Source organism: Alosa pseudoharengus, unplaced genomic scaffold, assembly GCF_046254945.1.
Source record: "Alosa pseudoharengus isolate Yale_2024_CS ecotype anadromous, Long Island Sound unplaced genomic scaffold, YU_APseudo_1.1 YU_APseudo_1.1_scf_11, whole genome shotgun sequence".
NCBI lineage: Eukaryota > Metazoa > Chordata > Actinopteri > Clupeiformes > Clupeidae > Alosa > Alosa pseudoharengus.
Genome location: NW_027468576.1, coordinates 28960680 through 28973502, shown reverse-complemented (window position 1 = coordinate 28973502; position 12823 = coordinate 28960680). Strand labels below are relative to the sequence as shown.

Sequence of the window (12823 nt, the reverse complement as noted above, 5' to 3'; positions counted from 1 at the left end):
CTGCTTGGCGTGAAGTAACATCCGGCAGCCTTGACTGTTCTCATGAAACTGACAGCAGTACCTTCATAGAACAGTGACTATTTCAGAAAAGAGAGGTGGCTTCTGGTTAAAGCTGGGCAAAAATACTAGCTCCAAAGTGTCATTTCTATCTATTAATATTACATAAGTTATAAATTTAGCCAAATTATTTTAATTTTACACAGACCGCTGTGGCAGGGCTACTGGGTACAGCACATTAGGGTTTTTTTCTTTCTGTAAAACACTGTGAGAAAAAACAACAGTGTGTCATCCAAGTGCTGCACTTCCCCTCCATGTGATGGAAGTGGTCAGTTCTCTTAGGTCAGTGTCATAGGTCTGGGTATTTCCTGGCCTGTACTGACAAGAAATCATCTCATGGGTGCCTACTCGGAAAAGACAGGTTTCTTTTTCAAGGGGTACTGCAGAATAAAAATACTCGCCAATCATTTTATTCATAATTTTAATATAAACAGTTAATTGTTGAATAATTTACACACAGCAAGATTTATTTTCATATCATTTCAACATTATCTGTACATGTCACTGCTTGGCTCTTCTTGAAAACATAGAAAAAATAAATTGTCAAGCGTTATCTAATCATGGCACATTTAGAGTCTGTGTGAGTGGTCTGTGTGAGATAATAAATGTAGATTTGTGTGTGTGTGTGTGTGTGCGTGAGAGAGAGAGCGAGAATGTGCATCTGTGTAAAAAACATACTGAGAATGTGTGTGTACGTGTAAGTGTGTGTCAACATATACTGACAGACGTGTATTTCATATCTCATATAGAGTGGCCCATTTGGATCCAGTGTGACGATGCATCTTTGTAGCCGTCAGTGGGTTAACCATGAACTCATACACAAAGCCTGTGGCTGCATATGAATCGATGTCAACAAACAATGTGTACACAATGTATTTGATCATACATCTGTGTCACCTACACAATACATGAGACAAGAACAGAGAGGTCTTTTACCAATACTACACAAACTTTCAGCACCGTGTGTGCAGAGAAGAGCAGCAGCATTTTGAAGAACACAGAGTTCGGAAGGATAGAAATCCTGTTTTTTTTTGTGTTTCCTCTTTAAAAAGATGTGTTTGAGCTGGAGAGCGGCGAGTATGTATGAGTAGGTGCAGGCTGCTAAGAAAAAAGGGCATAACTACCGGCTCCCTTCACTTTTCAACATAGAAAATAATCATTTTTCAACCACCTGCCTCCCAACACACGTCAAACTTTAAACATGGACTACACATTTAAAAACGAAACAAAGGGGAAATAAAAAAAAAAAAAAAAAAAACATACGTGACAGGTTTCAGCAAAGAAATGGCATTTCATAATATATGCCCATGATGTCGGTGTGATTTGGACATGATCAGTTTCTGTGGTGTGTTCATTGACACACAAGGGGTGTCCTGCAAGTCACACACATGGTGATTCACACCTCCTTCATGCTGAACCATGTGCTATCGCAATCACAGGGTGATCAGCTTCAGATCCTCATAACATTGGGAAATTTATATAGATTAAAGATATATAAACGTGGCTTGTTACCCCGTAGCTTATTACACTTGTTTAGTCACTTCCAGAAGGAATGTGCAGTGGTCTTTCTTTTCCAGTTGTTTTTTTTTTCAGTTTTGGAAAACAAATCTAAAAAAGGGACTCATCACTTTGGTCTAAGGTGGTCAAATAGAATTTCGTTTGACATCCCAGTAGGTCACAGAAGTGATAGTAAATACTGAGAGAGTGGATGTGAAAATTCATTTTACTAAAGGGCGAGGGTTTGGGGTTACCCTTGATGAAAAGGTGCAGTCAGATTGAATTAACAAGCCTAAAAGGCAGACATTGCAAGCCCTGTCATCATCATCATCACCATCATCATCACCACCATCATCATCACCATCATCATCACCACCATCATCACCACCATCATCATCACCACCATCATCATCACCATCATCATCATCACCATCATCACCACCATCATCATCATCACCTGTGCTGCTTCTCACCAAAAAAGTGAACTGAAACCTCGATCAGATAGTGGGGTAGTTTCAGGAGCGATAGCCATCAAACATTTAATTTTATTAAAAAAAAGTTATATACATTGATAACAATGTTAATTCCATAATGTACAAGAATAGTAAAAGTTTACAGTCAGAAAAAAAAGGTAATTGTATTTGCCCTCCCTATTTTGGCTAAAAAATAAAAATAGAAATATTGTTTTCTTTAAAACAAATAAAATGACATACAATGCCTTGTTCTCAACCTGTGCTGCATTGCTAGCTTGCTCTGTTAAACCACTTTAGAGTTCAAGACTAAATAAAATTTGCCAAAATTAAGTGCTTTTGTTTTAGGGGGCGATTACTGTTACGAGGTACAGTAGGAGGCTGTTTTATTTGTGAAAAGACAAGATTACAAGAATCACCTTGCTTGAATTAAACACCCGTTTAAGCCTTCTGCAGTGTGTGCATTTGGGACAAATGTACAATTACCAAAGTGCCATGCAATCGATGTTCAATTATATAATGCCATGTTACCCGCATGAGGGGTTCAAAGCACACAAAGCAAGCCAGAGCTTAGGCAAGTAGGCAAGAGACAAGTTTCCTGCTTAAAAAAGAACAAAACATCATTCACAGACACCAATACAGTAACATGGAGCCAAGCAGGAAGATGTGATATAATTGTGTGTGTGTGTGTGTGTGTCGTGTTTGCATTTTATCTACAACTATCATGTTACGAAATCTCTCAGCTTGTCTTTGAAAGATGCACTTTTGAGGATGCACAATGTGGCGTGGTTAAAACTCCAGTCAAGTGTCTGCCCAAGTCCATGAGCGACTTTGGAGACAATCGGTTTGAGTTGAGAGGGTCTGGTTGGGAGGACGCTTGAGAAATCTGCACAAGGCACTATGGGTGGGAGGACTGGCTTCACTCTGCCTTCCCGCTGTTGTACTACTACATTTGTCCATCAGAGGGCAGTAAACATTCAGCCAGTGTTCATGAGCAACCGGGGGGAGTTGTTTTTCTTTTAACTTTCTCCCAACAGACTTGCAAAAAGGTTCAGCAGCACTACCTTGATTACCCTTGCTAAAGGCAGAGATTGGCTTTTTTGCCATCCTCTCCAAACAGGTACTTCAGTCATGTCCCATCCCTTCTAACCCTAAAGAATCAGACTTCCCTGAGTACCGCTCACCCCAAGCCAGATTTTCACTTCAGAGTTTAACGTTTTATGGCACATGGGATTGTCCCAACAGAGCGCGCCGCCCCCTATCGAAGAGAATCCAATCGGAAACAATGGAGGCGTGCTGTATGGTATGTCCCCAACCCCCCAATCTATGGCATTGTTGTAAGATGGTTCTTGATAATTCACAGTAGAAAAAGTACATTAACAAGAAGTCAAAAAAAAACAGAACACAAACATAAAACTAACAAGAATCACATTCATAGCATAAACCAGAAGGCATTGGGTCCAAATTGAATTTCTTTCTCGCTTAGTGAAAGATATGTATTCACCAAATCAGCCCTCTTACTGTCAAGCGCTGTAGGACAGAACTGTGCCACAAATTCCCATCTCCCACAGCACAAGGCTTTATTTGGTACTAGAATATGATGTCTGTGTCCATGCACAACCTACTATTTCCTATTACCGTTAGAGGAGCAAGGAAAGTTCAGTTGGTCGTGAACCATTATTAAGAGCAAAATCAGGAGCATAGTGAACATGGTATTGACCACACTCATGCATCTCCCCCTCTGGTAATCTAACCACAAAGTTAATTACGTGCCCCATACACAGAATTTCATATTTCATAAATCATATTATAATTGGGCAATTTGGAATCTACAGCTTGGTATAGTTGCAAGAAGTGCTAGCTAATTCAAATTGGATGAACAGGTCCAAAATGTAAAAACTCTTGACTGCCACCTTTCACATAAGTGCTGGTATACAGTATTATAGCAATCCATGGCACAGTTACACTAAACAGAACATCCCCACAAAAAATGCTTCTCTATTGTGCTTTCTAATACTTTTTGACACAGTCATAGTCATTAATTAGTAAATGTTGCCTTGAGGAAAACTCTGTCACCAAACTTTTGAATACATGCTAATACAAACGGAATTAAAACAGGGAGAGCCAATTTCAGATTAGATTGCAGAGTTCTGCGAGAGACGTGTTGTCATCTTTGAATTTGTCAGTTTCTCATGTCATCAGTGATAAGCCCTCTTTAGGATGATCAGAGCAGGTGAACAGACTCACAAGTCTGACATCTGCCAAAACGACCATGTTAAAACACTGAGATGGGTAGGAGGACAGCGTGAGGGATAAAGAGGGAGAAAGTGAGAGAGACAGAGAGAGAGAGAGAGAAAGAAAGAGAGAGATAGAGAGAGAGAGAGACAGAGAGAGAGAGAGAGAGCTAGCGAGAGAAGCAAGGCTTGACTAAAATTTCATACATACTGAGGTAGACTGCGTCCGATCAAAATAAAAACAACAAAAGAATTTACCACAACACCAAACTCATTCTCCCTCTCTAGCTGTAACTCTCTTTTCAAACAATGGAAAAAAACTAAACAGGAGAGAAAACACTATTTTACCCAACACTGAATAATTCTTAAAACTTGTAATAAAAAGCTAGCTGGGTTTTATACAATGATTATAATAAAATAAATAAAATATCATCTGCCTTTTCAAAGATATGCTAATCTTCTGAATTAGAAATTCGCACATACACTTAACTTGACAACCATGACAAACTAAACGTATCTGTCTTTTGTCATGGTAGTGTGTGTGCGAAATTGTGTGGGTGTAATTGTTTAGCTCTTTTCCTTTAACTTAAAACATCTTATTTATTATTTACAAACCTGGAAAATAGCCGATGAAAAAAAAAGATAAACTGATGCGGATGGTGACGATATCGTAAAGCACTGTAGTCCGGTAATTAGATTTACATCTTGAAAAACAAAAACTGAGTATGCTGGTTTAACAGCAGCAAGTCCTTGTCAGTCCCCACACTCCTGCTTGCAGCTCCAGAAGCAGACTGGAGGCCGACTCCTCACATCTCGCCAACCCCGCTCTACGCACATAAATATATACACTCACAAACACACTATGTACACCAAGCCAAGTGTGCACAGATGTGGATAAATATTAACCAAGTTAAGCTTGGGCATCCACCACTGCCCCCTGTCTTGTGGCCACTACCTTGGGCTCTTGCAGAAGGCACAACTTGGAGGCCGAGGCATGCTTTGTCCAGAGAGAGATCCACCTGGAGGGGTCATTGTTTTGTGTTTGATACACCAGCTAATCACCTGAAGACTGTAAACTGTATAGTGGCTACTACTATTCAGGTCCATGTGGGAGATTTCTTATCTCTTCCTGACTGCTGGAGCCTTGCTGTCGCTTAGGTTCCCCCTTGATGGACATGAGCAACTGTGTTCAGGGGAGAAATGAACCAGCGTGGAGAATCAGTGTGTGAGCCAGAGACCCTTCCACACAGATGCTGTTCAAGGTGTGAGTGCTGCCTGTCTGATGAGTGAGTGTGTATAGCTCCCATAACAACAACGAGCCTGATTAAGCGCAGGAATGTTTTCACGACTACTGGACATCTGATGTAAGGGTGGACACTCATGTGGACTTACACCACCATACACAAAGGCAGCTGGAAACCCTGGCAGGCATAAAAGAATGCCTCTTTCACTTAACCTGTCTTCAGCGCCCAATCTAAAAAATTACCATCTGACATTAACATCAACATTGTCTGAACCCTTCACTGAAAACAAACACGCGGGGCAGAACTCATTTGTCTAGTATCTTCAAATATAAGCTAGTGTGATGGAAAACAGCCTCATGTCAGATCAATGTCAGATTGGAGCTCCATCAACCCCCTGAAGCTGAGGACCCTCAGAATCTAGAAACGACCAGAACTGAGACTTAAGAGCATCTGCTACTCACCTCCAATATTGCCTGAGGGGAAAGAGAGGCAGTAACATTGGGCAACACACTACAACCCAGGAATGTCTGTCCTCAATGAGAGCCAGCTCCGCTTCTATGAGGAGTCCTGAACTACATAGCGTAGTCTCCTGCCTCGTGTCACTGCAACACCCTAACAGCCTCCCACACACCTATGCAACCACGCCATCCTGAAGAGCTCACTGCTCAATGTACAGCTAGACAGGAAATCTAGAGCGTTCTTAACCACACGACCAAGAGCATGGCAGATTCTAGAGTTTGGTGGCCTCTTCGCTGCAGTGAGAAGAATTAGAGTTGCCTCTTCCTCATCTAGTGGGTGGATATGCCAAGATCAGAGGAGGGGTTCTCACTACAGACAATTGCTCACAATCAAAGAAACCTCTGGCTCTCAGAGATGGTAGTTACAGAGCTGGGGGATCATCAGTGATACGATGGTAAGCAGATGTGTGCATACTTCACATTAGCAGAAAAAAAGTCCAGACTAAGCTTTCAAATCATCCGGCCAAAACAAGCACTCAAAGCAAATAATTTCTCCCCCATTGATGATGACGCCCAACAGCCCACCATCAGTCTACGATGTTGTTACATAATATAGGAATTAGACAAAACAACACGGACAACCATAGACTACAGTCTCAGCTAGAGACAAAACAAAACATTTCTGACATCAAACACAACGTACTTCAAATAACAAGGGGGTGATTCTCTGACAATATGGACCTCAACACCATCAGCAAACCGGGTACAGCAACAAGCCAAATTGTTACTATGAGAGTTTGCTGCATGCGGTCTAGGAAAGAAGCATCTTTTTGAATCCGAACACCTAGCCTCTCCCGTGCATTTATAATAGCCAAAAACAACCCTAGTGGGCAACTTAGAGCACTGTAGGTGAATTAGTATGACTTTTTGCAGGGGGTTAGAGTCATTTTCATAACATAATGAACAGATGATTGAAAAAATATCTTAAGAGCAAAGCTTCTGATGAAAGTAATACAAAAATTAACAATATAGAAAAGAAAAATCAACATCATGTATCTAGATATATAAAATACTGATGTGTCAATATTTTATACATCACATATATATTATATGTTTACACTATACCCACTATATGATATATCAAAGCAGCAGCTATTGGTCAGTCTGATGGACTATTTTGTCAAATTCTTAACTGTTTAAATATCCTTCAGCCATAATGCAAGGACACAGAAACAAAACTGAAAGGAGAAACAAAAATAAAGCAAATAAATTAATTATTTTTTTCAGCAACAAACACCGCATGTATCCGCGTGAGGTTTGGAATTCTGCAGGACAAAGCTTCCTCTACAAATAGGATGTTTGTTCTAAGAGTCTCTACCACCCCACAGATTCCAAACTCTTCAATCAGTTGTTCAAAGGAAATGAATACAAGCACTGATAGACACTTCTCTTTGATTATAGGCCACATATAAAAAAAGGCCACCATATGAAAAGATTTCAGTAAAGAAAGTGAACGAGAAAATTCTCCGAGGAGAGACGGGAAAGTCCGAGGAGGTCAAACACGAGGCAGTCATCTGGTTTGTGTAGTGTCTGTTCACAGTTCGCTTTGTCTTGTCTGTCTTTAGTTTTCCCCCCACTGACCAGTCTTGGAAACTTGGCAAAAGAGTGAGACAAACATAATCGAAAGCCAAGGAAAGTTGTAGATGATCCGCATGAATGGTTCTTAGTTAAAGGTGTGCATGCACGTGGTAGCGATGAAGGAGAAAAAGGAAAAAAAAAAGTCCTGAGATCTGTGTTTTTGTTTTGAAGGGCATCTGCATAAAGTATTGTAAATCATAAAAAATAATAATTATTAGAAAAAGGAGGGACAGGTGAGAGGACAGGAAAGAAGAGAAAGGAAGATGAAGAGGAGGAGAGAGAGAGAGCGAACTAGACAAAATAGTCAATCAGAAAACGTTAGGATGGGCTCGATCTGGGCAACGAAAGGATTCTTCCATTTTTCTTGCCCCCGTTCATGTGCGTGTAGGGCACGTGCTCGTCGTAGCTGCCCCGCAGACCCACCGAGGGGCCATTGTCTCTGCTTAGGTTGTCCTCGCGCTGCGAGTAGGATGACGGGTCCAGCGGGATGCTCTCCATGTTCTCGAAGTCCATGTCAAACTCCTCGGTCTCCGGTGGCTTGTTATCCTCGCTGTAGAAGAAGGAGAGCTCCTGGAAGGAGGGGTGCAGGTCGTCCTTGATCATGTCGATGATCTCCTGGAAGCTGGGCCGCATCTGCGGGTTGTACTGCCAACACATCTGCATCAGGTTGTGTCTGTAAGACGGGGTGGTGAGACAGGGACAGGAACAGGGAGGAATGGTGTTAACCACACTGTGAAAATCACTTAGAGATGGATGGTTAAACCACACTAATCACTTAGAGATGGATGGTTAAACCACACTAATCACTTGATGGATGGCTAAAACCCCTTAAAGGTGTGGGATTTTGAACATTCTAACATATGATTCCGTTTCGCAACAATTCAAGGTTCTAAAATTCTATGTTGAATTCAATGAACCCAGATATTCTTTAGAACGCTCATTTTCCAACATTCCCGTCACACCGGTGTGACGGTGACGGTAGACCTTTAAGGGTTAACTTAAGATCTTAACTGAAATATCCCAAAATCCGAAGGGCATGTCTGCAGTGAAGTTCTGGTTATGGTCTTCAAAAGGACTTACATTCTCTCTGGGCAGTTATCTGGTCGGTCCAGGTATCCCCCGTCCATGACGAACTTCAGCACCTGCTCATTGGAGAGCCCTTGGTAGGGCTGCTCAGCTAGCGTGCTAACCTCCCATAACACCACCCCGAAAGACCTAAAAACCAAAGCAAACACACAGCACTGAGAACTGGCTTCCAGTGCAATAGCAAACTGGCAAAAAAACTAAAACAAGTAAAGAATCTTTTAGAGACAGGAAGAGAGCGGTGGCTCAGTCCTGCAGGTAAAAACCAGTGTGGGGGGACCACTGTGGCATGTGGGGCAATGATGGACCCACCAGCAGTCTGATCGGGCGGTGAAGACTCCGTCTTTCAGGGATTCTGGGGCCATCCACCTGACGGGCAACAGACCCTTCCCACCTTTCCGGTAATAATCAGTCTCATAGATGTCTCTGGTCATGCCAAAGTCTGAAAAGGAAAAACACAGAAATTATTATTAACTGTCTTAATACCATTATTATACGTCTTCATAAGTGTTTCAAAACATTTCTATATCCTTCCAACTCTTCTATACTTCCAACTCTTCTATATTAGCTATTTCATCTTCATGTTTGAAATGTACCTCCAATTTTCACTGTGTAATCCTCAGCCACCATGCAATTTCTGGCTGCCAGGTCTCTGTGGACAAACTTCTTGGCGTTGAGGTAGGCCATGCCGTCAGCTATCTCGCCCGCCAACTGAATCACCTCCTTTATAGTAGGTGGCGGGCGCCCTGGGTTATTCTGTGGAACCACAAAACAAAGAAGCATTGGATTAGACAACACGGCAAAAATGGTTCCATGAGGAGACCTGATATATTGGAAAAGGGGTGCGCCATTCACCTCAGCGTCTGGTCTCAGAGAGCGCAGGTAGCTCTTCAGATCGCCGTGAGTCATCAGCTCCATGACGACCAGCGTGGGCTGACCCTTGGACACCACCCCCAGCAGACGGACCTGTGTGAGAAGAGATCGGTGGGTTATCTTCGGGCAAATCCATACTTGTCTCCTTCATATTCACACACGGCACTCAAGCAGGCTCAGACTGATCAGGATCAAGGCCAGTCACCCAGCAGTTATTATGGACCACCTCAGTCTGCCTGCTTTGCCATGGTGAAACTTATTATACTGTGCACACCTCTGAATGTTGTACTAAATCTAGTCATTTCAGGATTTGTTTGCTGAGCTCTTGCAGTGAAGTCTCTATGGGAGGCAAAGGGAGGTATTCTTACCACATGGTGGCAGCTGAAAGCCTTCATCACCGAGGCCTCGTTAAGGAACTCGATTCTCTCACGCAGGCTGGCCGACTCGTTGACCGTCTTCACGGCCACGCGGGTGTCCGGTTCTCCCTTGACGATGTCCTTGGCGATGCCTTCGTAGACCATGCCGAAGGAACCCTGCCCAAGTTCCCGTAGCACTGTGATCTTCTCCCGCGGAACTTCCCAGTCATCCGGAACATAGACTGTAGGTACGTAGAGGTGCACAGTTACATACCCACAACATATGTTGTGTTGTGTGTACATATGTAAACAGAACACATACACGCATATACAGTACAACATTCCTATACTTCAGTTCACCCAGTGATTAATTAGATCTTTTTATTTGTGTGTGTGTGTGTGTGTGTGTGTGGGGGGTTCTCCTTACCATCATTGGCGCTGATGTACTCTGGGTTGGAAGAGGCTATGAGAGGGCCACTGGGGCCTTCAATTTGCCTGGAACACACAAAGAGTTCCACACAAAGGTCAGTCACAACACCAAAAACTACCTAAGGGCATGACACGTATGCAATGTTTCATGTCAGGGAAACGTACTTCTTCTTGAACATGACGAACACTGTGCCTCCGATGCACAGCAGAAAGACGAAGCAGACCACGGGAGCGATGATGACCTTCATGCTCAAGTCTCCTGCGGGGAAACGAATAACCATGAGACCACTACCATAAGTACACCAACGGCACGTTGAACACAGGGGTTTACAACACAGCAATATACTGCACTGTCTAAAGCTGGGACGGATTATCGATGTCCACTGATGTGTAGTTAGCTCAAACATTCAGAGTCATTAAACAAATGAGAAAAATTGATTAAGATGCTGGCTAGTGTGGATGTGAGTAATTCAGTGACACCTCTCAGTCTCAACGGAGGCACTACATTCATCTTTGACCACAGTCTGACTACATTAAGGCCTACTCACACCAAGAATGATAACGATAACTATAACCATAACGATAAAAGCGTTCACTGAACAATAATAAACAAAATCTCTCCTTGTGTTAATGAATGTAATGGTTAAAATTCGATGGGTTCTGATTGGCTATTAGCTTTTTATCTTTCTGAAAATCACTCTGGAAGTGATCTCCAACGATATCGTTCTTCATGTCGTTATAGTTATAGTTTATGTGTGAACATCATCATTCATATTAACGAGAACAATATTTATTTATAGTTATCGTTATCTTTTTTGGTGTGAATGGGCCTTTAATCTGTGCATTTGAAGCAGCATTATGCCAGAGGCTTTGTCCAAGTTGTTTGGTGCTTCTCCTGACTCCTCTCACGACTTACTGTCCGGCACAAAGAAGTAGGTGTAGTCCGTCCAGGAGCCGTTGCCGGCCAGAGAGGTGGCACGGATGCGCACGCTGTAGTTTCCTGGGTGGACCACGCGCAGCTTAAAGCCTTTCAGCTTGTCATAGGTGGTCCGAGACACACATTTGGGAGTTGTATCCTGATAGGAGGGACAGGACAGAAAAGGAAGAGAAAAGCAACATAAAAAAAACGAAGCATTTCATTTACGGCCCGATATGAACCCAAATTGCTTCCTGCCAGCCGAAGTTGGAGTGGACAGGCATAATATGCTATTTTCCGTGCTGTCACATTCCCGGCCATTTGTCTGGTTTCCATGGCAACTGAGACACTAGCGGTTCCCTGGGAGTTAGTCCCAATGTTGTTGTTTTTTTTTTTTTTTTAAATACATTCACAGCTCACCCAAAAACAGGCTGATGGACATTTCCATTTAACATTCACAGTAAAAAGGCATTCACAACCATGATGGTCGCCTGCGAGTGCATAAAAAAGGTGCATGAACATGACATTTGCCCATAGCAGCACTGTCTGGTGATGTACATACTTCGGTGTCCGAGAGCCTCTTATAGCTGACTTCGTAAAGGATGATGACAGCGTTTGGGGCTTTCGGCTCCTCCCATCGGATGTACACCAACTCAGGTTCATCTGGCAGCATATCGTAAGTCACCGGACCAGTGATATCATCAGCTTTTGCTAGAAATGTGTAAATACAAAAAAATTTATAGTAAAGCATGAAGCTATATAGATGTTAAATCAGACAAAAGATTCAACATAGACATAATTCGGCATTCGGTCATTTGCTTTTGTAGAATCATCAGTGACCAGGCTTAGGAAGAGCTCCTCTGGACTGCTAGATTACGCCACCGTGATGGCCATTTTCTGCTAATGTTTGATGAAATGAGTAGTCCAGGACTACTCTTCACCCTGACCATAGCAGTTTGGTGAAGCAGCAGAAGAGGAACTCACGTTCAGGCATGGTGCGGGCGTTGACTAAGGTGGCCAAGCTGCAGCGCTTAACTTCGGTGGGGTGATTGCAGGCGTGGATCTCGATCTGGTAGCTGGTGAAGTGCTGCAGGCCAGAGATGACGGCCGACTCCTTCGAGACGTTGAGCACCAGCCGCTGGCCGGGCTCCTTGTCCTCGGGGTCGCCCCTCGTCGTCGAGCCGTTTTCGGGCGGGAGCAGGCTGGCGGGGGGCGTGGTGAGGAAGCTGGCCATTGTGGCGTTGGCCACGCCCACAGAGCGTCGGCGTCTGGATGGCCTGAGACGGGGAGAGAGGGAGGAATTTTTTTTTTTAACATCCAGCATGGTGAACAAATATCGATGAGGATAAAGAACAATAGGCCCAAGATTTCATTGGATAATAAAAGCAAAAAAGGAATCAACTAGATGAATTAACTCCCAGATACCACAACCAGTGAATTACACTGGTGTTTATTCATTTTCCATATGGTTAGTCACTTCGACAGGGCAGGTCCAAAAATTCCAACAGGACTGAAAAAATAAATAAATAAACGCATTGAATCCCTACAGACACAATGACCTCTCCTTC

At 43.0% G+C, this 12823-nt stretch overlaps 1 protein-coding gene across 1 annotated transcript in view; it reads right to left on the bottom strand.

Annotated features, from left to right (window-relative positions):
• Positions 1 to 461: 461 nt before the first annotated feature.
• insrb (insulin receptor b) overlaps positions 462 to 12823 on the bottom strand; it is an 89736-nt gene continuing 77374 nt past the window's right edge. The window contains exons 11-21 of the mRNA XM_076278738.1: positions 12240 to 12532; positions 11818 to 11966; positions 11256 to 11415; positions 10505 to 10598; positions 10338 to 10405; positions 9923 to 10152; positions 9537 to 9647; positions 9278 to 9437; positions 8994 to 9123; positions 8679 to 8813; positions 462 to 8271 (exon numbers count right to left, since the gene is read on the bottom strand). Of these exons, the coding sequence (XP_076134853.1) occupies positions 7917 to 8271; positions 8679 to 8813; positions 8994 to 9123; positions 9278 to 9437; positions 9537 to 9647; positions 9923 to 10152; positions 10338 to 10405; positions 10505 to 10598; positions 11256 to 11415; positions 11818 to 11966; positions 12240 to 12532 (1885 nt within the window). The 3' untranslated portion in view covers positions 462 to 7916. The remainder of the gene's footprint in view (positions 8272 to 8678; positions 8814 to 8993; positions 9124 to 9277; positions 9438 to 9536; positions 9648 to 9922; positions 10153 to 10337; positions 10406 to 10504; positions 10599 to 11255; positions 11416 to 11817; positions 11967 to 12239; positions 12533 to 12823) is intronic.